General features: G+C 39.5%; 3 protein-coding genes across 4 annotated transcripts; 2 read left to right on the forward strand and 1 right to left on the reverse strand.

Moving 5' to 3' along the window:
• Positions 1-56: 56 nt before the first annotated feature.
• Positions 57-15,454, forward strand: LOC109477373 (ras association domain-containing protein 1-like). Of its 2 annotated transcripts, XM_019778610.1 has the most exons (7): positions 57-185; positions 2,684-3,062; positions 9,396-9,529; positions 10,804-10,911; positions 11,892-12,195; positions 14,526-14,644; positions 15,241-15,454. In XM_019778610.1, exons 2-7 carry the CDS (start codon positions 2,756-2,758, stop codon positions 15,397-15,399), a joined length of 1,131 nt encoding a protein of 376 aa, XP_019634169.1. In that variant the 5' UTR covers positions 57-185; positions 2,684-2,755; the 3' UTR covers positions 15,400-15,454. The 2 variants fall into 2 exon arrangements, with proteins under 2 accessions (XP_019634169.1, XP_019634168.1); XM_019778609.1 differs by lacking the exons at positions 57-185; positions 2,684-3,062 and adding an exon at positions 5,279-6,281.
• Positions 15,455-17,100: 1,646 nt separating this feature from the next.
• On the reverse strand, positions 17,101-20,618 carry LOC109477375 (oligoribonuclease, mitochondrial-like). Its single transcript, XM_019778612.1, has 3 exons — positions 20,224-20,618; positions 19,562-19,772; positions 17,101-19,325 (listed from the first exon to the last, which is right to left on the reverse strand). Exons 1-3 carry the CDS (start codon positions 20,515-20,517, stop codon positions 19,174-19,176), a joined length of 657 nt encoding a protein of 218 aa, XP_019634171.1. The 5' UTR covers positions 20,518-20,618; the 3' UTR covers positions 17,101-19,173.
• A 186-nt stretch (positions 20,619-20,804) lies between these two features.
• On the forward strand, positions 20,805-24,155 carry LOC109477462 (tumor suppressor candidate 2-like). The gene is made up of 3 exons (XM_019778747.1): positions 20,805-21,109; positions 21,535-21,655; positions 22,302-24,155. The coding sequence occupies exons 1-3, from the start codon at positions 20,922-20,924 to the stop codon at positions 22,386-22,388; spliced, it is 396 nt and encodes a 131-aa protein (XP_019634306.1). The 5' UTR covers positions 20,805-20,921; the 3' UTR covers positions 22,389-24,155.
• Positions 24,156-24,408: the final 253 nt, after the last annotated feature.

Raw genomic sequence — 24,408 nt, forward strand, 5'->3', positions numbered from 1 at the left:
TTATAGAACGAATCGAAATGAACGAAGAAATAAGAGATGAAAAGATACGGGACACCTCGGAACGCCGGTGTGAGACACGAGACAAAAACTTTCCCTTGTTTCCGGACTGGGGTCAAAATTAGAGCAATAAACAACGAACCGAGACAGGAATGCCGGCTTAGTCTGTCTGCTTTGGCAGTAACGAGGTAAGGAACTTTAAGCAGCAGGCTTTTAACTAATTTCTGAACTTTCCTAAGTGTACTTTGGTGTGTTTTGGGTCGGGATTTTGAAGGGGAAAGGGGTTAGAATCGGAGGTGAGTTTGACCCCTTTTTGAGTCAACAACCGGTAGGAGTGGTGCGATCAACTCTTATCTGGAAAGTAAATAATGCCAGCTCACAACAGTACCGCCCAGGTTAAACACTACAGACTGGGCAAACTTACTGGGACGACAGAAATGGTGTGCAGTTAGATTACACGGCGGCTTACTCATAAGTTATAATGTGTGGAAGGGGCACATTTTTGTACAGGTAACCGTCAACGTGTTGCACCGTTAGTGGAAGTTTTGCATAATTTATGCATCATAAAACGTGTGAAATAATGTGACAGGAAATTAATCAAATAATGCTGGTCAGTTTGAATTTGTCAAATTTCAAGGATGTTGAACAACATCAAAACTTGTTACTTAAGAGTTACAGAATTGGGAGATTTTTATATGCTTGCTGCATGATACATAAGGTATCATACATAATTTTCTCCAATTTATGCATAAGTATGATATCCAGGTACTAGTGGTATAGAAATGAAAAAAGGCAGTCGTTCATACGAATTACTCATAGTCATACATATGACAGTACATTACCATACGGTACGATCAAATCAAGTACTACAATTGTAAAGAAGTTTAGAGTTTTAATATAGACATTAGACAATGAACCAATTCGGTCAGTGAGTTTTTATTTCCGAGGGCGTATCGTATGTCAAAGGAGAGGGAGGGAAGAAAGAAATTGTGGCCATGGCATTACTATGGCTAGGGAAACATGGAATTATAGAAAAGCCCACAATTTATAAACAACAAAGGGCTCCCAACCAGAATTTAGATGCTTGGAGTTGGACAAAGTACTAGTATACCCCACCAAAAACAAGCAGGGTTGACTGATGAGAGACAGCCCAGTCTGAACTGGAGTGATAGAAAATCCAGAGATTTGTCTGATAAGCCTGTTTAACGTCCTGTAAAGCCCAGAGTTCCCCCATACTAATGCATCACCCACTTCCTACAGCCTGCTTTACTGGTGTATTTATACTGAATATGGAGTTATTTATAGTAGCTGCCAGCAGGCCTGTGGGAAAGCCGCCCTTTGCTGGATTACCTCATCATCAGGGTCTGACAGGGATGTGTATGGGGTCTTGTAGACTGAAAATTCTAAAATGTTGGACTTCGATTGTATAAAAAGAGAATAATCTGTGTAAACTTAACTGTTAAGTATTGGGAGGCTTGTAGGAGCTGAGAATATGTTACTGTGACTCATTTTTATATATAAAGTAGTACTTAGTAGTCAATTTGATAGCATTAGTCTACAGGGGATTGCATGGAGCAAAAAAATACCATGATGCATCATTATAGAAAAATTGCCTCATATGACACTCATACTCATAGTCTTTCTTTAGACTACAGCATTCCTTGATTATGTTGAATTTAAGCTGTCCTTGTATGAATTATGTAAAAGAACCCCAAGGATTGGTAATTACATGTAACGTTACATACATTGGGATATTCAGTCATTACACCAGTCCAGAGTTTGGAAAAATACTGGCATGAAGTTGTAAGATTCTCCACGAAGTAAGCTCTTTAATCTGTTTACAATGTTGGAGCTTACTACCTCCTTGTGAAACCCAGAGGGTGACCTTGACTGGGTTAGAGTCAGACTCACACATGAAGCTCATTAAACTGTCTGGGACTGATAAGGGGTCTGTGCAAATCTGCCTAACTAGTCGACTCAGCCTAACTTGTACTTACTATAGGTAGGAGTTAGGCAGGTAGGAGTTAGGCATGTAAGCCTAGCTCCAGAACTTTCCTTCAAGCACGGGGTCTCTGACCTTGCCTCAAGTCCAACCATTACATCATGCTTCTAGCAGCTGGTATACATGTACTGACATTCCTAGAAAACAGGAAGTTTTGTTACAGTGACAACTGTACAGTAGACAGATTAAATAGATCATTAGATGAAAGTTGGGCTATAGCATTCTACTATAGCATAGGCTTCCCATAAAATTTAGTGTTGGAGCAAATGATTATGCATTGCGACTATAGTGAGTTCAGGACACATGTATTTGCTGACACTCTTTATTTGTGCCTTTTCAGATTTTCTATGACTGATAAGTTACCAAACATAAACTGTGCAATTTTGAAAACAGTACTGAGTTGGGTTATGTTTTGCAACAGTCATCAGGAATGTTATTAATTTATTTATGTATAATTTTTTATTGCTGCTGTGCAAATAATAAACAAACAAACAAATATATTGAGCTTCCCTCAATATTTAGATCTAGATAACTTTATTTCAATAAAAAAATGTTAAGTCATGCTACAAACATATAGTTAGACACATTTGACTCTGAAAAATGTTCAGATGACTGATTTTTTAAATGTCCATTTTTCTCCATGTTTTCAACTTACTAGTAGTATTGTTCTACACGTTTTTACAGGTGAGTGTTCTGGTTAGCAGCTAAAACTGAGGAGCATATCCTGATGTAGGGGACAACAGTGAGCAGTACAACATGGCAGAGAAACACAAGTACCGGCACATGCACAGTATCGAGCTACAGGACTTCTCGCCTCAGGCACGCCACGTCCATAGCCAGCGCCCCGCAACCGCCCCACCGGGGAGCGCGCAGGAAAAACCTGCCATGGCGGCCAGCTTCTTAGGAGGGATCAGCTTCTTCATGTCGCTGTGGAACAAGCCTAAGGAGGAGGCGGAGAAACACCTGGGGCATGAGTTTGAGGTGTCCAGTAACCCCACCTGGTGTGACCTGTGTGGGGAGTTCATCTGGGGATTCTACATGAGACAGGCGCTCAGGTGTAAATGTGAGTCATTCATTATTACCTTTGCCAAGAAGGTTATGTTTTCAGTAGAGTTTGTTGTGTGTTTGTGTATGTGTATGTATGTGGGTTAGTACGATAACTCAAGAAGCTTTAGATGGATTGTCATGAAACATGGTAGGTGTATAGGTCTTCATGAGATCAAGGACATTATACTTGATGAGACCTAGAAATGATTAGATTTTGCCCCCCTGGTGGCCTTCCTAGGTACTGCAGCAGAACGTCCGGTTTTGATATCTCATGATCTGGACATGCTAGAGTCACAAATTTTTAATGGTAGATAGCTCTTGGGCAAGGGAAGAAGTGACGTGAGATTGGGCCCCCTAGCAGCTTGTTGATCATTTGGTTATTGCTTGATAATTGTTTTAGGAACTGAAAGTGAAATTATGACAGGTTATTTCCGTTCAGTTACCAAAGAAATCAGAAAACCTTGTCATCTTTCGGCTTCCTTAGTTTCACTTTTTTCTCACAGGTACCGGAAGCGATTAATTGATTGTTTAGTAATTTGTTGTACTGAAACTGCAAAATGGTAGGTACATGTATAACAATTACTAGTATTATTTTCCAGTTATTTGTTGTACACATAAATTATCATGTGGGTAGCCATTGTGAACCATGACTTGACAGATCAGGTGTGAAACATTATTGACACTTGTGGTGCCTGTTTGTCTCACCTTTTATCTGTCTGACCTTTGAGACCACTTAGCCTCCCTGCCACACTGATAAGGAGCTACTCACAGCTACTGGCCAGGGGAAAAGTAACAGTAGGATATTGTATTACCCAATAAAAAATTTGTACACAATACATTGCAATTCCTGTAATATGTTTAAGCATGGCACAAGAATGATGCACAATGAAAATTAAACTGTTCTCCTACTCAGGAAAAATCATATGTTATGATTTTACCAACTCGGATGAATTTTCATGCTATTGCTAGTACACGTATTAGAGTGATACATGGTCAGAAATTTCGCATGGGAAGTGGTGTTCGATGTGTTACAAAGTCTCACGCTTTTATATTCATGGGCAAAAAGATCACTGAGCCTAGTACCAAGGAGGTCTCTTTTTAAACCTCCTTGCTAGTACCAAACCAATGGACTTGGTTTCTGACTACATGTATTTTGTTTTTTATTAGTTTCCATGTCCTTGCTGTTTCACAATCTTTTTTTGGTATTAAATGTTAATTCCATTTCTGAGTTGCCTGCCAGTTTTGTTCTTTAGCCCCCTCCTGTGATGTACAATACTGAATGGTACATTATGTAAAATGCCCCTTTTTTCACAAACTGAAAAGTCCAGATGTGCAAGCCAGTTCTGCTTGGTTGAGGATGGACAAAGAATATTCTGCAGTTTGTGAAAATATTTTTCTGTGCATTTTGCTCCATTTTATTTTGGTATTCTTTTTTCACAACTTTTGCAACTTTTTCATTTTACCATGATTTTCTGATCCCAATTTTGTCAGTTCTATTGTGGGACAGAAAAATATGAAAAAAGTCACCAAAAGAAAATTACTTTAGTTTACTGTGACAGTGTCTGATTAAAAATACAAATATCACCAGCCAGATATTTTTTTAGTTGTTTAAAATTAAATGTGGTTGCCCTATTCAAGGAGTTTGCCCTCCTTGCTCTATCAGACTAAGTTCCATACATGTAATTTCTTTTGCCATTGAGAACACCATAGATTAAATCTGGCAGTTAAAAATGGCCAGTGTTTAGCTGAATGCCAAAGCCCATTACAGTGAACACACCCCTTTTCACACCCCTACATCACAAAGCACACAGTGGTTTAGATAAAGCCTTCAGTGTGCCGGCGCATGTTGACTCTGCACGTTTGTCAAACACAGTTCCAGCATCACCAAGCACTCTCCTAATTCCCCCACTTTTCTCCTGTTCAAGCTATAAATAACTAGAGGGGTAATATCTTATTGATCCATTAGAAAGGAAACCTGGGCCAGGCTGATAGCAGTTTCCATGGAACTTAAACCATCTGGCCGCGCAGAAACCCGATAAGGCCCAGATAAATACCGTTCCCTGGTACTCATCATCGCGTCACGCTCTCTTTGTTGACCTGAAAGGATCTTCTTTCTATCCTCTTTTGGCAGAAAGGAAAACAAAAATAGGGCATGACTTAGAAGGTAACAATTCTATAGGTGAAAGGAAGTGAGTTTTTTCATTGTGAAACGGTGAAACTTGTGAAGCATGTTAAAGCGAGGGAAGGTATGAGAACCATGCGCTTGTTTGGTTCCGCCCAGCACATGTAGGCTGGGAGGAAGGAGTTCAGCAGGTTCAGTCATACTTCCTGTTGTGTTACCGACAGGAGGGTTGTGAAATTAGTCTAGCCGGGATTCCTGACTCATTTCTCATGCTGTAGTGGTACGACCCGCCACGTCAGAAAAACCTGCCGTTAACAGCCGCCTTTTGTTATCAAGTCCCGCCGCTGAGAGACTTGACTTGTTGAACCTAACTGTTTGTTACGTGTAACGGCCGACGGTGTGGCTTTTGTTATTTGCCATTGGATTGCAGCGTTGTTGTGTACCGTCGGTGTGGGCGTAAGGAGCCCACCAGAATGGTGGAGAGTACCATGGCTGAGAAACTCTTCCAGTCACCTAATCTGCTGACTTTACTGAGCGATTTAGACCACAAGGAGGAGTGTACTACGAGAGAGGACCTGTCCAGTTACCTGTGTGAGCTGTATGATCTGGACACACTGGTGGAGGGGAGGGAAGTTCTACTCATGAAAGCCGGAGCCCAGGAGGATTTCTCACGTGTCAACCGCAGGCTACAACGTCACAAGAAGAAATCACTGGCGGAGGAAATTGTTCTCCTGTCAACGTTTCTTGACGGGAATGCACAACAGGAACAGGTACGGGAGGACAAGCTGGGTTACTACGACAGCGACTTGGAGAGCCTGTCCGAGTGCGACGTGAACTTGCACCTGCAGTACCCCAACGTCTCCAGCCTGAAATGTCAGATTTCTATGATTCTTCACAAGGTCATGGTCATCGAAGACCGTCTGAGGAGACTGACGGGGAGTAAGATGGACCTGTTGAATGTGGAAGACCAGGGAAACCTGACGGACTTTGATGAAACCCTGGACGACGTCGCAACAGAAAGTGACCCGGGAACAGGAGACAGTGGATACTCTGGGTCGGGACTCAAGACCAAACCTACGGAACCCATGTTTTCTCCCTGCCGAGGACCACCAAGTAATTAGTCTTCCTTTTCTGTCATTTGATTCTTAGTAATGTTTATATTAATCTCATGCTCACTAATTTCGTTTCACAATCATTTTTGAAAACGTATCTTTCTTGCAATCATGGTTAACGTCCAACCAACCAAGTCACCGGCAATGTTTATTGCCTAAGGCCATGAAGTTATTTTACATTATACGTCATGTATCTATTTATTTATTCATTCATTTATTTATTCATTGAAATTTCAACATGGTGATACAGTGAAGCAATGGCTGTGTGATTGTAAACATGTCAGCTTATTTTTGGAAGCTACATGTACATACAGTCCATAGCACACAACAGAATTCATTGCAATCACCCCAAAACTTTTTTCTTCTTACATTTTACATCTGAATTTCTTTCATTTTCCTGCCATTGAGCCTTAAATTTTTCATGCTCACCATTCCTTTCAGAATTGTTTGTGACAAGTGATTGTCCTTTGAATGGTGTAGATTACCATGTTAAAAGAAGACAGTGATCCGCAAAGCTTGAACTGGACAAAGCGACAGAAAGCCTAGCCTGTTTTCACTACGCTGAAGCCAATTGTACCTGGCCACAATCACCCTGACATGCATGATGTAATGGTGACCTTACAACTGGTGGAACAGTTCCGGCCATAGACAGACAGCCCACAGGCTTTGTTGACTCAAACTGTCTGTGTGTGTGTTTTACTTCCAGTCCGGTACACAGGGCTGTACTATGGCTTAGACCGACCCCTGGCCTTGGCCATAGACCAACATGGCCTGCAATTATGTGGCGACAACGTGGCCAAATAAGTGGCTAAATAAGTAGGTTGTACCCGAACAGCACAGATGGGCCCTTCAGTTTCCATCACACAAAAGGCTTTCAGTACGTTTATCTGACAGTGATCAGTGGCTTTGTGTCTTATGGAAATATCGCAACCAACTTAGCATAATGATTTCAGATCTGTCCCAAACTTTGATCACAAATTAATCTTACCTACGCTAAGACAGGTTATTATCCTAATACCACCAGCTTGAAAATCTCATATATTGTATTTGACCTGGCTTTCATACTGCCATTATATAACAGAAGTTATAACATTCTGGCGCCACGGTAAAACCATAATTTGTTGCAAAATGAGGTATCTCCTTGTTAGTCTACACCTGCTCACCACCCAAATTAGTCTCAATGAGGAAAATTACATGTAATTTGGTGCAAACCAAACAATGGCCACAAATAATATGGTAATAACATGTAATTTGGATGTCAGAAGCCTGACAGTGAATAAATTAAGTTTTGGCATTTCAGATGTCACACAATTTGTTTGACATTCTAGTGTACACCTCCATTTTTCCAAACATGGAATGAAAGGAAACAATTATTTTGCAATTTACCCAAAGTGTCATTAACCCTTGTCCTGCTGGCATTCCTGGCACAATATTTTTCAATATTTTCATGTCTTAATTAGATTTAAAAAAAACAATTTTTTTTGCCCTGCAGTGGCATAGTTACTTCCGCATTCGTTGCGTTTCGCAGCGGTGTAATCCGTTGCATGAGAAGTAGCCCCAAATCGTACCTATGCAGGGTGTTATATAGATGGTACTGAATGTGCCGCGCAACATATGTTGCGCACAGCAGGACAAGGGTTTTAACATACAAGAAATAACATCTTTAGACCAAATCATCCTTGAAATAAAAATGTTTACCTTAATAGTTAGTTTACAGTCTTTATACAATTACAGTTCATGTACTTTGAAACTTTTTGGCTCAATTTTTTTATCTTCTCACACCCAGCCTTTGATGATACAAAGCTAATAAAAAACTTGAGTTCAAACATGTAGTTCCAATAGGACACAGGTGTGCCTTGTACCACTGTGCTAATATTGACCTGAGTCTTGACGCAGGTGTGTATGTGTTCTGGCGCCTGTTGTCACCTGTAAGGTGGTGTCAGTGACCTATAGGTCAGTATAGGTCCAGTTTTTATCTAAAGGTCTCAAATTTTTCTTTAAAAGGTGGACTTATTTGCCACTGTCGGGGCTGGAATCGTAGAAAAACTGTTCACTTTGTCATTGACTATAAAGTTATTTTTCCTTTGAAATCCTCTCAAGAATGCAGGAAATGCCATTTTAGAAGGTTCAATTTTCAAAATTTTCTGGTGGAACATACCAACGCCCCCTAGGAAGCTCAATGGTACCTCAGACATTGGAAAGTACCCCCCTAATCAAAATCCTGGCTACAGGCATGGCACTGACAAAAATATGACTGATGTGCCTACAAGATATTTGCCTAGATGTTTGTGTAGGGTTACATTTCTAAGGTACACCAGTATAATCTTGACATTTATATGTGTCACTGACAGGGAAAAAATGTTGAAACTGAAGCCTTTGTTGTACTTGTATTACTCTTCACAAATCTGACAATAGAATTTCTGAATGTTTTGCTGACATTCCTCTATATAACGTTAAGTGTATTCTATATTGTGCACACAAAGTGTTTTCCGGTGACCTGAACTGATACAGATCTGGGCCATACAGAGATGCTTTGTCTCTGTGGGTTCTGTTTGTGGACTTTGCTCATGTCATGCATGTAGTTACAATAAGTCTGACAGAATGAAGAAAAAGATTTAGAAGAAAAAGTTGATGTTATCAGTACTTCCACATCCTTTTCTAGAGTTGTAAATTAAAAGGACATTGTCAACTCGAATGCACTTAGTGAGAGCAAGGCTAAGCTAACACACTTTCATAATGTTATCCACTCTTGTCACAGTGCCATACAGTACCTTTGTCAATTTGTACAAGTCTTAGATTTGCAGGTTTTTCAGTCCACAATTACATGTCACAGGTCCCATCACTTCCCTTCGATGAGGCACCTTTGCATGGCTCTCTCCAAGTAATGAAGCAAAGGTGCTCCCCTTCTCCCCAAAATCTTAGCATCTCTCCCAAAATGTTCAAATATAGGGTTTTCCCTTTATATATAGTGCTTTCATGAAAATTTACTGATTTTTCATCAACTGTTAGGGAGCACCTGTCCCCTATGAATTTTTGGGGATATCCCTGCTTTGTTTGATCAGCATCATCAACAGGTGTAGTTCATTGTCATAATGTTTTATTTCTGTTATTTCAGACTGCAGATACACCTGTCATGTGCGGTGTAGACCCTCTGTCTCTCTGGAATGTTCCACTCCCACGGAGGTGGGGAGTCCCTTCACCCCGGACAGCCCCACCACAGAACACGCACGACTGGCTACCACAAACCTGGTAAGGCTTTTACATTAGTCAAAATGTATCTTTTTTTAAATCCAATTTTAACGTCATTTTTCCCTGAGTGCAAGTTTTTTTTTTTTAAGCAAGATTTTTACAGCTGGATGCCCTTCCTAATGCCAACCCAAACCCTAGTACGGCCCAGAATCATACATCTTCCATGGTAGATTTAATAAAAGATGGCCAAAGTTCACTTTTCGCAGAAAGATTTCTGTTTCGTATGAATTCTCTGGAAACAAATTTGACTTGAAGTTAATTCTCACCCTTGTCTATGTAGTACTGAAAGTTTATTGAAAGTTGGCCCCAGGCCACACATGTCTTTTATCAACATCCAATATATACATGTTAGGTGTAAGGCACAGGACAGGGCTGTCTTTGATAGAAAATGATGTAAGCTTCCAGAAATAGGCAGGTGTTTACAGTAGAAGTGAATTGTACACGTGCCTCTTGTTAGTTCTGCTAATATTGACTTCCTAATTGGATCACCCATGGCTTTGGTCTAAATTACTTCTCTGTGACTGCGTGTCCAAGTCACTAGGTCACAATCTTGGCAACATTTCTGTAACTTTGTGCTGAAAGATATTTTCAATGCAGATGATTTTTTAATATAGCATACAGAAATGAAAATTGCCATGGTACAAGTGTATTCTTCCAATAAACTGTTTAAAACTTTGTGCATTAAGCATCAATTAAAGCTTGAAACTCCATGGTTGAAATGATGCATATTTTCTAATCTGAAGTGACAGGTGTTGAATATTCTTCCAACCCATGTAAAATCTATTAATTGGAAAATATTGATTAGTGCTGGTATGACTGGTATGAAATCAAACATTTATCTTTTATTGATTAAGCCATGAAAAATGAAAGTACCCGTCTCCCTGCTGCCCCCTAAGAAATAGAGAATTGGTAACAAAATGGCTTTCTCAGTGTGGTAAAGGTTAATTGTCTGAATGCCAACAAACATCTCATGTTGCATATCATACATATGATATGAACCCAGGTAATCCCAGGAGAGTGTTGTTACGCATTTTCCTAGCTCAAAACACCAGACCACAACTGTAATTTTGTAACTATAAATAACACAAAAGGCATGTTGTACCCAGTATACCGGTACAGCACATTTAGATTTACATTGTACATCTTATTGGGTGCAGCAATGTATTGGGAAATATTCAGGGTTTTTTTTTCGGGAATGCTTGTCAAATATTTTTGTCAGATCTATATTCTACAAGTAGACCAGCTGAAACTCAACCATCATGTCTCCTTCCCAGAATTCCCCAGACTTGGACACGAGCAACTCAGGTCACATGACCAAAGAGGAAGTCCGCAGAGCGGTAGAACGGTACAACGCAGAGACTAACGGCCTGGTACTGCAACTGGTATGTTCTGAAACTGAATCTTATTAACATATGTTGTTTAATGTCTGATTTTGTTTTCTAATGTAGACAACTTTTTGTTTGTTTGTTTGCTTGTTTGTTTGTGCCTCTATTTGTACTCGAGTATGTACCTATATGGATACAGATTTACCCATTCGGCCATTTATGACGCTTTTCATTCTTAGACTAGTAGATTCTAGAGAACAGTGGATGACACGCAAAAAGTCATCTGCTAAGTTAACCATATTCTTGGCATTCTTTGTTATGAAAAATACGCCATACACATGCCATATTGTAAATTGAAAGTCATACAAGTTTAAAAGCCGTCAACATGTGTCCACACAAGTTAATAAATCAGATGTTTTGTGTGAGAAAATGTGAACACCAGAATTGTTTTGTAAATGCCCAGTTGTGCAGTACCGGTAGCTATCCTTCCTGTTGAGGTCAGAACTAAAAGTCAGGTTCTGATCTCATTTCCTCTTGTCTCAGTGCCAAGGTCATGCTTCCGGGGGCGTTCCTACCACAGGAATACCTGCACTGTCTTCTACCTTCCTTCTACTTAACCTTATGTACATGGAACTGTTCCAGTTCACTGACCACTACTTGTGTGGCAGGATTTTAGCCACTACACATGACCTTATTACCTAACAAACTGAGTATGTAATTAGACCTCCAGTATACGCGTAGTTGTGCCATCGATAGTTCTATTCAAATAACTGAAACTTGGACTGTCTGGTTCTACTTCTAGTACTAGTAGTAAACTTCCTTGTTAAGTATTTTGTATGACTGTTATTCCCAATGAACTTGATATAACCTTCCCTAACAACCCTCAGTGTTACTGTTTTAGTCTGCAAAGCAGTTGCAAAGCATTATGGGTAATGGGGTGAAGTCTGTCAGTTATGACTCAAATATAATTTCTTTTGTAAAACTGCAATTATATAAAGATGTAAAACCAATGGCTTTTTTTTAATTCTCTCCAACAGCAATCAGACGGTGAATCGTTCCGAGGCTACATCCGCGTACACATGAACCTGTCACGACCGGTAACGGTTGCCGCCGGAACACGACCTCTGACCCTATACGGCTCCTTACGAATCAACGACCAGGAAGACACGATAAAGGAGACGACGTCGTTCTTCCTCCCGCGGGACACGATCAAGGCGCTCCACATCACCAGCAACACCACGGTACGAGAGGTCATCCAGGCACTACTGAAGAAGTTCAAGGTCACGGACAACCCCAGGAAGTTTGCTCTGTTTGAGAAGACAGTGGAACAAGAGGGCAATGGTGAGTTATAGATAAGAATATGAAGTGACAGGACAAAAAATAAATAAAAACTAGGCATCCTATTATAGCCCCAAATGCTACGATAGGAGCCATGAAGTCAACACAAAAGGCTCAGTTAATATTCAAACAATCAATTTTGAACCACTGCATTGATAGATGGAAAATCTGTAACAACTAGGAAGAAAAGGACTTTCCTCAACTGTTGGGGGCAAAATATGAGCATTTTTTAGTTGATTCAGAACAAGAGTCTTTTTTTTTGCAAATCAGAAAAAATGAAGAGGCAAATCCGAGAACCAACAAATTAAATTGGTGTGGCCTAAGTACATGAATAAAGAAAAAATAAAGTTACAGGAACAACAGACGATAAACCAGATTGAGTGAGAGAGAGATCATCTGTGTCTAACAAATGCGGAGCAGAATATTTCCTAATCCCCCTCTTTCCCTTAGGAACAAAATGTAGGGTTACAATGTCACAGCTCTTTGAACTTTTTATCTACCTCCTAAACTTGAGATAAACAGGTTTTCCAGTCCCCTTTGTTCTCTGTGGTTCACACACTCGATGGAAAACACTCCATGGCAGAGCGTGCAGGTTGAGCCACTTGTGTGGCTAAGTGTGTGTGAAGAACAGGTCTGTGTTGACGTCAGGAGCACGGCTGGAAAGTGCCAGTCCCAGAGTTAGCTCCTGTAGTGTGTACAGAGGGTACGGCAAGGGGAACTTAACATCTTTTTCTCGGTAGTGTTACCACAGGTGGTACACATGAAAAATTACACTTACTAGTATGTCAAAACATGTACATGTGTACATGTACATATGCTACAGAAGGTACATCTTACAATACAAGACAAACATCATTGCAGTTATCGGTACTACTGACTAGAGCAGGAAAAAATGTTGTTTTTTCTAAATGGAAACATCAAGCATCTCCTGAACAAAAATCACAACTTTGGCCTTGATTTGGCTGAAAGAAGCAAAACAAATTCAGTACTGTTATATTTTTACTAAGTATTAGATATTAAATGTTGCTTTGATGCTTCCCTACAATGCATGAAGGCTTGCACGTAGCCTTGGTATATGGCCATGGACATTGTGTATCAGCACCATGATTGTAGAAGCAAAGCAATATTACAGAATGATGTTGACATACACTTCCATTAATGTAGCCTAGTTAGAAATGGACTGTTGAAACAAATGCATAATGTACAGAGGGCACTGGTGCTACCAAGGCTGCATACTGTTTCCCAAACACAGTGTAGTAATATTTGTGGCCCCTGATATTTACATGTATTAGACATCAGGATTTAAACAATTTTGAGAAATTTGAAAAAGCAGAGGCGCTACGCCCCCTGGAGGGGCATGTGGAGCTGAGTGAGTGAGAAATTTGAGACCTTAAAAAGTGTTAGGAATGGTGACTGATACATACCGCTTGTTATATGTAATGACTTTTACAACTTGTTGGCATCACTTCAGATTAAATGCAAGTCAGGTACATTATTTATCAATAGTCAACAGTCACAAAGTAATGAACTTTCAGATGATTTATGTCTGTAAGCACTGCTAGGCAACCTGAATATTTCCGCAGGGTTGTTCCACATGTAACCATGGCTGACAAAGTATTACAAACCTTGATGTACGTCATAACTAAACCTGTTAGACTCTGACCTTTATCCAAAGGTCTGGAAAAGGCAAAGGTCTGTTCTTTAACCCTCTCCCAGCTGCATCACCTTGAAGCCCTTGTATATGTGGTACTAAAGAACTGTCTCAGTAGTAAAAAGGTTAAAACTGGAAGGTTAATTTAAGTAATGTGACAGGTCCTGTAATAATGTTTTCTGATTGAAATGGCTTCTTTAATTACATTTGTGTCATCTATCATTTGCAGGTTGCAGGAAGCCATTTGCAAAGCACTCTGAAAGGCAGAATGAATGCAATTCAGTGTCGAACAGTCTGCCATGATATGTTTAGTAAAAGCATCTTTTTAGATTTTATTGTCAGAAAAATGTCTTGGCAACAAAACACAAAATATGCAATGATGTCATCTCTGCCACAAAGATGAAAATTTGTCATCAGAAAAAACATGAAATCATTGTATGGGCAATGAAATGATCACTGTTTTTACCCGTGATCCTCTCAAAATCATGGACTCTCTGCAGAAGAATAAGATGACTAAATTAGATAAGCACTCTGTCAACTGTTTATTCATATTTCTGTGATTTGTAGCTAAACCTGTAGATCTATACTAGTACCTATACCTGATGGTATGTTTAGGTACATGTATGTAGCACTTCAGTATGACACTCAGACTAAACACACTGTATTTCTCTGTTCTCCCCAGTCCTGATGAGGGTTCTGCCTGACACAGAGGAACCACTCCACCTCAGTCTGCGGTGGGGACCCAACAACACAACACACGAGTTTGTACTACAGGAGAACGAGTTCACAGGAGAGATCATGGTCAGAACCACTAAGTCTAACATAATCAATAACTTAACACTCAAAAAGCTCTGGGGGGTAGGGACTTGACCTGTAATATAGACGCCCATTGTTGTATACTATCAGCTAAATCACACTTCTAGCAGCTAGCTCTTCCACTGGAGCATGCCTATTCAGCTACATGTAAGACTTGGTCTAAAGTCACTCAATCATGTGTTACTTGTTTAAAACTCTGTGCTCAAAGGCTGTAATCTAGCTGTGATATCAATGCTGCAAAGATAGAGCTTTGTAATACCTATTGTCTCTTTAGACAGACAAACCGGTAGATACAGTAAACTAGAAAAGTAACATTTGCATTTAGCAACTGCATAATGGTCTGCTCTGTTAATTCTTACTCAAACACATTCACATATATGGTGACAGGAGTCTAAATCCCTCCTACTGTAAAATTGCAACATTACAAATGTATGTAACCCAACTCCAGTTACCATGGAGAGAGATGGTCTGGTTCAGATCATTGACTAGGTCAGAGGTCACTGTTTGGAGAAAACGTGGCAAAAACCATATGTTTTTCTTCGGTAAACATAGAAATAAAAATGTTTCTCTCCCCACCCCAGTGGGATGCGTTCAGCCTCCCGGAGCTGCACAACTTCCTGACGATCCTGGACCGTGAGGAGGATGAACACCTGAGACAGGTGATGGACAGGTACAACACCTACAAGGAGAAACTGGAGGAGGCCTTACTGGGAGTCTCACCTGTACAGTGCTCTGCATGACAACACACAAACAAACAAACAAACACATCCTTCAGTGGGGAACAGTTCTGTGATGTATAGATCAGAAAAACAGCCAACACTGGTTATGTTGAACAAGGAGCTTCAACTTGCTTTGAAGTAACAACTTTAGTTTAATTGGGGGAACCATCTCCAAAATACAGGTTACATATTGAGCAACCTGGTATAAGTCTGTGAAATTTCAGATGGAAAATTAACTTTAACTAGACAAAAGTCACCAAGTTTTGCAATCATGTTTTGAAAGAAGTTAGTGACGTTTTGGTGTCAGAAAAATTGATTCAATTGCTTTCATTTGAGGGTTGTGTTTTGGGATCCTATGTAATGCTGTAACAGTTCATTGGTTTATGGACCAGAAAACAATTAATGCTGGCTACTTTGAATTTTGAAGAAAAAACACAGGGAACAGATTAAGATTATTATATGATAAGTGTAATGGTGTAACTGTAGAACATATACAGCTTGCAAGAAAAATGCCTAACACGTAACTGCTACTATATTCAGGTTGCACAATGATCAACCTAATAAATTTGTGTCAAATTTCAAGCAGAAAATTAGCTTACTAGACCCTCAGTACGTTTTGCAATCATGTTTTGAAAATAGAGTACTTCTAACTACTCTCCATCTTCTCTGACTTGATAAAGCCAGGTTTCCCTAGCCCGGGTTGTTCGATGTTATTGCATATTGACCCAGGTTCTCCCTTGTGCCTTTAACACATTGCTTTTAAAAGGGTGCCCTTAATAGAGAGAAATATGCGCAGGTAGAAGTTTGAGAGTAATTGTGCCAGTGGCAATTAGGTGCATGCAGACACCGTATAGGCTGCTGGCATTTAATTATTGTGTTGCTATATTTTCTGTTTTTTGCTGGGCATAATCTTGGAGTTCATTGTAACTTTTGTTCAAGACTTGTAGTGCAAATGTAATCTCTACTGATTTGCCTACTTTTATCTTATAGAGCATTTTTGAATAAGAAATAATTTTGTTACATTGTGCTGTTGCAATGATCTATGTTACGTGTTACATATTTGATGAAAAACCACCTTGAAATTTCTGGGATTTTTTCAGTCCTTCTAGGAAAGTGCAATGGCTAAATTATGCAAAAATCATCATGCCTTTAAAAATGTTGCCTAAAAGCCATTGTAGTGATTGTAAATTAACTAACTCATTGAGACAGTAACACACCACGGTTACTGTAGTATATGATGCCAACAAAAGCAATGTGCTTTTTCAACAGGCCAAATTTAGACATGTAAATATTTTTGAATGTCAGAGAATAAATTAAGTTTCAGGGTGGTTGTAAAATGTAAGTAATTTGAAATATGTATCCTGCACCCTATGAACGTACCAGAGTATGATACCAAAGATACAATATTTTCAAAGTGTAAATTGTACAGCATTGGAAAGTTGAAAACAAACTGAAAACGTAAACATTTGGTGGCTCTCTTGTATATTTTAGTGTCTAATATATTTAGGTAATACAACTGTAAAAAATGTAAAGTTTGGGGCAAATGTAATATTACAGGTAAGTTTGGAGTATCTGGTACCTTCATTCTCCATGAAATAGTTGTAAACATTATACTTTATTTTCCTTTTGTCATGCCAAATATGTAATTATTCAGATAATACTATGAAATGTTTTATTCTGTTATCCTTAGATGGTTTAAGTATTCTATATTTTGTGAACATGTGCCTTGGAAATATTCTATTCAAAGTTGTGTTAAATTATACTTCCATATTCTTTTATTGTCCTTATTTGCACGTAAACAAGATTTAAATATGCACTTATTACTGTGCCCTTGAATATTTTGTTTTATGAAATATTAACAGCTTACTATAGTGCCTTACAATGTAGTTTCAGAGATAGACTCTGGCTGCTATCTAAGAATTGTGAGTACGTAAAACTTTTAGTTGATTGATTGGAAATGTGATTCAAACAAGGTCATGTCACTACTGGTTGTTTCCAACATCATAGCCTCCTTAGCAGTCTCTACAGGCTGGGCTTTTTGGGGCCTACATTGAACGTGGACCTATAAAGCCTGCTGAGGAGGCTACTAACCTCACACCTGGAACTTTTTGGTTTAGTGAGAAAATCTACCAGTGATTAACAACCAGAATAATTTCTGTGGCCTTGGTGATGTTGAGTCTTCTAGTAAATATAAGGTGGCCATAGGTACATGTAGGTGCCAAAGACATGTGCAGCTTTCACATGTGCTAGCTGAGGCTTAGAACAACTTGTGCAAATCTCATCTCAATACACAACGGAAGAATCAATATGTAGACCAGTTTGTGTCTTTTGCCTTACAAGAAATCAACCTTTGTTGAACAGTAAACAAGGATAAAACTTAATAGACGTCTGTGTGTCTTGTGTGTGTGTGTTAGCTGTCTTTACCAAAGTTGGGCTGAACAGATTATGTATCAACATCAACATTCTCACTTCAAATCCTATACACACCTGATCCACACAAAAAATCAAACAAACATTTACATGTTCACACAGCCTATGTAGCAAGTCTAAGAACTGGTGTATTCTGCAATTTGTAGACAGGTTTTGCAAAAGTCAGACAACAATTTCATCAGTCTCACATGAACCAAGTGCACATCAGTACCACAGACTAAATACACTTATTACATGTATATCAACGATAAATACATATTAACTAACTTATTAACTTGTTACTAAAACTGCAACAATTTTACCAACAAAAATAAATCATAGTTAATGAATGTGTATACACTACAGTTCTAAGGAGTTCATCAGTACATTTCATTAACATTTTGTTTACACTGCACATACGTCAAATTTGAAATTCATTTCAACAAGTTGTTGTCAATGTCGTGATGAAGTTTTAAATTTTTTGTAATGTTAAGTGAGCTAAGTGGACCAAACTAATGTTGAAAGATCCATGCACCACTTTACGTGGATAATTCTAATACAGTATTTGTTTTCTATGTTACTTAAAGTATTTAGTTACTACTGATTACACCTTTTACCTTTTGTTACTGATAATGTGATATTTAAAACTGTTAGGATAGTGTCAGCTTGACTACATTGTGCTTACAGCAGCCCTTTAGTCTTCTAGTGCACGTGTGACAGACTAAGGACGGAGCATTGTGCTTAATGTTGGCACTTTTTAACTGTTTCCCAATATCATGGTCTTAAAATTTGGACAGTGAATTTCAACTGCATAGTGCACCAGGAGCACCCCTGGTCTAAAGCAAATACTTACTAATATGCAAGATTATCAACTAATGAATTAGCAAACAGAAGAAAAGTAACACTTTAGCTAATGTGTACAGGTTACTACACAACTTCTTTTGTGACAAGGAGACAGCTTACGTTAAACTAACTTTCCAAGTGCTTTTTTTGCGCAACAAAGAAGAAAAAAAAGAACTGTCAGTTGACTTAAACTTTGGCTTGTTCAATTTTCTTTCCAATATAAACTCTGCAAATTTTGTTGATACATGTACTTTGCCAATTTCTCTTCTGGAATGACAATGTAGCATTACATGAGTAACAATGACAATGAACAAAATCACCTTGGCTGTTCATCAAGTACTAGTAATAAAATCTTTAGCTCTGACTCTTTCTTTCCACAAGGCTACATGTATGTGTACTTTGTAGCATATATAAGCCCAGTACAACTTAATCAAGCAGTTTTAGTTGAACTAACATAATATGGCAATGTCTGATTTCTGGGCAGCAAAATAAAACAACAGATTCATGGGGAAGATGTCACTTGTGGTGCTTCCTGTCAAGACGCTATACTTTCTTGAAGACATGACTCCTGTAGAACTGCAGCTCCTTGATACTTTCCCTGATGTCTTCCAGGGCCCGGTGAGTAGCCGACTTCTGCGGGGACGTGTTGTAGTCCTCAGGGTACCAGCGCCGACACAACTCCTTAATCGTGCTCACTGTGGAATAAGATATACACCTTAGCTGTCATAGACTTCAAAGTTACAGTCCAACATATACATACATTGTAAGTAAGGACTACCTGGCTATTGACAATTTACAGTCAAACCTGTACAAGTAACTTACGGTCAAACCTGTACAACAAGACCAACTCTACATAAGGACCAACCAAGGAAATAAATAAGTGCCACCTGATCTGGATTATACATTTTGTGTAACAGCAAAGTTTCCCTACCATCTATAATTCTGTAGTGCAGGTGGTTCATGAACTGCGGCATGTACTTCTCCAGGAACTTCTTGTCCACGTGAACGGAGTTCCCCGCCAGCGGACAAACGCCCGGGGGCGTGTACTGTCGCACAAACGACAACATCTCGTACTCCGCAGCCTGCAGCGACAGCTCACTTCTCCTCACAGCCTCCGTCAGCCCTGACTTCCCGTGGTGTTCCTAAAGTACAGAAGGCAAGAAATAACTGACATGTAAAAGAGCTTTCCTGATGGTCTCATGGTGGAACAACATGCTTGATGTGACAGTACATATGTGAACACACTAGCTAGAAACAAGACTGGAAAAGTATATGGGAAGAGATCCAGTGAACATTTCCATCTAAAACTTGCTCTGGAAAAAGAAATGTAATATTCTTGCTTTGGATGACCCACACAGACCAGAATTCACAGTAAATTGAAGCCCCAACAAGAAAACCTACTTCGCATTTGACTTGGGGAACAATCACATTTCCAACCAATGGTTCACTGATGTTTTATTTTTGTTGTTGTTTTGTTGATGTTATTGTTGTATAGTTTAGGCGGGGTCCCGTGGGATACCCAACTGCAAGGGCATCGGTTTGGAAATGTGACTTTAGCATACTAGTAACTGTGTCCATCTACAGAAGTCCTACCTTGCACCAGTCGTTCATGGTGTCCAGTACAGAGTCCGGCTGGTGGATGACCAGGTCCGGAGCCTCGGCCACCACGTTCATGTCGTCGTCAGTTATCAGACACGCCATCTCGATAATGTGGCACGAGTCCAGGTCCAGTCCCGTCATCTCCAGATCCACCCACACCATCCGCCGAGACATCTTCACAGCCTCGTCCATCGTCTGCGAACAGTTCCTTGAAGGCACGGAGAAACCCTGAGAACGACTTAAGGTATTGGCGAGAGAAGCAAACCTGAAGAAGGTTCGATGGAGCATGAGAATCGCCGCCGGACTTCTTGAGAAGTTGGGAGGAAACTTTCCGACTTCCTTCGAGCTCGAGCGTGGCAAATTCTACAGCCGGCTGACCTTTGAACTGTTTCTGGGGTAAACCATTGAGTGGAAATGGTCCCAAAGCTTTATTTCACTTAATTTTCTCTGTAATTTCGATAATATCATAAATGCTACATATCGTTTTTAATTCTAAAATCTGATAAATAGGAAAATTGTTTTTAAAATTCGCAGATTCCAATAATTTAGAAATAAATCTGCAACCCCCCTAATTTCAATGACGTATCCCGATCTGTTACCTTTGACCTTATTTAGAAAAAATGGCCGACAGAATGAGATATTTGTTGTTTTTCGTCTGACATTTGACAGAATCCCGCGATAGTTTTGTCTAGATGAAGAGATATTTCAGCAGGATGGGAGGGTGGGGTTCCAGACTAGTTCGCCGCTCTGCTGAGTACCTGTTCGGCTGGGAGCAGAAGGCGCTGCCGGCCGGGGAGCCCGGGACTCACGCCTGGGGGAGGGCGACGTCCGCCGCCGAGAGCAGCGCCCTGGCCACCCCGTTCGTCTTCCGCCGGAGAAGGTACGAGTGTGCTGGGGTCCAGGGTCTTAACAAAATACGAGGAGGGGCGTATATGGTAACGTAACCGACCGGCAACATAAAATTACAAAATGTACATCAAATTATGCAAATCGTATCATAAATAACAGCAATTAGAAAATTGATGATGTCACCTGACATTTGTGCAAGGCATTAAGGGAGCATACCCTTGAGACACGCATAGGTGCGTGAACTTATTGTGCGTGTGTGTGCGTGCATGTGTGTGTGCGTGAATACGCTTTAAATAGACAGTACAAAATGATTTAACAATAACTGATTACTGGGTTTCATGTGCCATCTTTGATAATGTTTACATTATATAGTAAGCTGCTCCCTGTGTCACTAGTGGAGCAGTAAGCTAGCCAGTACAAAGTTAGCACAGATTGCAATTGTGTGTCCTTTCCCAGCTCGTTGTTTGTGGACCTGGATGGAGATGTGGCCCACGAGTTCTATGAGGAAACTCACTACGTGTGCAATGGACAGAAACGGGCAGGGATGAGGAGGATATTTGATGACCTCACGCCACTGGTAAAGTCTTAGCGGATCATATTTTTATTTTTCATCTCTTCTAGTATCAATTGGTTCGACTGCCTACATGTAACTATACGCTGCTGTAGTAAAACCTAGCCTGGGTGCCATCCTCTGTAGTCTTTGCCCGCTCCCTAATGTCACTGGGTACCACGCGTACAACATTAGGGAGCAGGCGAAAACTACGGAGGATGGCACCCAGGCTAAGTAAAATTAATCTAAAACCAGCTGTAGGTGTTACAAAGGTGGAATACCTGTTACAAAGTACCAGGGAACAGTAACAGTCAATGCAGGATGTGTAGTTGAGATTTATGACTTTAACCAAATGGACTAATGATATGTCCCTTTGTAAGCGTTAAGGCTGAAATATTTACAGTTAAAAACCCTGTGCCTTTCCAAATTCCAAGTGATCAAGATCAATGTAAAATACATGTAAGTCTCAAGAGACTGTATTGCCAGTTGACAAAAGTAGTCAATTTATTCTCCTATTAACATTACAGCTTTCAAAATTACAAATTTGTTCTAATCTAAATATACTACATGTAACTTGATTCAGGCTGTTATTATGAGCATAAGTGTACCATGTTGTAGTACTAAATAAAAGTGATTAAGTTTAAAGCAGTTTGCTTGTTTCCTCCCACCCCAGGGCACAGTTGAGCTGGAGTTCCCCAGACTACATGTGGACATGCCGTTTGTCCTGTGTGATTCCCTCACCTTCTCATCAGTCAGATAAAACCAACAGACTTCAACTTAACTTCCTCCAAGGAGTCATCTTCTCTTCTGTCCATCCATCCTTCAGCCCAGGACGTGGCTGTATGAGCTGCCTCATGGTTTGAACTGCACATGTACAAGGTCCAATGTGAAGGCCCCTAACTTAAAGACAGTTCTTGTCTAGATCATGCTTGATACCATGTCAAGACATGTTTGTTCATGTCTCTGGGGCCCTCAACTTTGACGTATTACCCAGACATATTACACAGTGCACATGTACAGCAGTTCCAACCATGAAACGACTTGTTGTTGGCACTGGGTTCTTCTAAGTACTAGTACATACATAACTTTGTCCATGTGCAATGACTGAAGAATAGGTGACACAAGTATTCCGAAAGACAAGGAACAAAAGAATGCCAAGTCGAATCAATCTTAATTCTCAACATCATTTAATGTCTCAGTTTTCCCAAGGATCATCATTGCATCAATGATGGGTGAAGGTAAGGGCCATCCTGTCCAGACAAAATGAACATGTCCCTATGAAAAGGATTGGAACTAGAAAGGTTACCCTTTGCAAATGCATAATGTTTACCTTTGCATATGGTCTGCTCCGTTAATTCTTACTCAAACACATTCATATATATTTTGACAGGAGTCAAAATACCTCCTGCTATATAAAACTGCAACATGATGTAACCCAACACTAGTTACCATGGTGACAGACGTCTGGTTCAGGTCATTGACCTTATTGGTTAGGAGAAGAAGAGGAAACAGAGCAAAAACAATATGTTTTCCCTTGGTAAACATAATAAGGTCAAACCACAAAATCACACCAGGAGGCGAGCATGGTTTGCTAGCAAACATGACAAGGTCTAGAGGTTGTGAAAACCCTACAGTCTCAATTCACAGATTACAGTCTACTGTTCCAATGGTCAGATTTTTATGTACCGCAGTACCCATGAAAATGTTAACTATGGTCCAAAGTATGACTTGTATTATTGAAGTAAAGACGTATGAAGTATAAGAAAAGGAAATACAAATTTATGTATCAATCTGCAGCTGGAAGTTTCCAGCTACATCTAAAGATGTGAATATTTAATAATTGTTTTCTGTGTTGTAGTAACCCAGTTATTCATTGAGAGTACTTATTGAGCTTTATAGTAGATAGAATATTTCAAAAAGGAGTGAACTCCATGTCAGTAGTTTAAATTCTGCTTTGTAAATAAAGCAGTAGAGTGGTAGAATAAGGATTGTCACAAGCAGACAAGCACGGGGCTGTTCACCTTGAACATTTTCAAGCAGATTATGATTATAAATATCTTCAATTTTTTGTCATATTTTGATTTATATTGTACATGTACATGTATGTCTCGTTAGTAGTGGGTTTTTTTTCTAGGGACACCTGTAAAAAAGCAAACTGAAGTCACTTCACAGCTAGAGTGTTAGACATCTGTCCTGATGGCTCATCAGCACCATCTAGCAGTTGAATGGAGAACTGCATATACTGTTGCAGCAGTTGAAATACTAGAAAAAGAAATAATGTAATAAATGTTAAAAATTTAAGATACTATTTGTTTAGGCCACACCAATTTAATTTGTTGGTTCTCAGACATTTTTTATCATTTGCAAAAAAAAAAAATTCTGGTTCTGAATCAACTCAACTATGCTCGTATTTTGCAATCCCAACAGAATAGTTGTCAAAAGTCCTTTTCTTCCCAGTTGTTACAGTTTTTCCATCTATCAATGCAGTGGGGTTTTTTTTATTAAAAGTTCAAAAGCCATTGTTTAAATATTAACCCAGCCTTTTGTGTTGACTTCATGGCTACTATCGTAGCATTTGGGGCTATAATAGGATGCCTAGACCTGTGTTTTTGTTTTTGTTTTTTTTTTTGCCGTCGCTTCATATTTTTTCTGAAAAAAAATTAAATAGGTGTGGTCTAGGTTCTACTAAAAGAAAATGTGTCATCAGTAGTTATTGAATACATAAGAGGTGACCAACTTTTTGCATCCAGTTGGCAATATATAAATGTCATGTTGATATT

Source organism: Branchiostoma belcheri, unplaced genomic scaffold (genome assembly GCF_001625305.1).
Source record: "Branchiostoma belcheri isolate BF01 breed outbred unplaced genomic scaffold, Haploidv18h27 scaffold4, whole genome shotgun sequence".
Classification (NCBI taxonomy): Eukaryota; Metazoa; Chordata; class Leptocardii; order Amphioxiformes; family Branchiostomatidae; genus Branchiostoma; species Branchiostoma belcheri.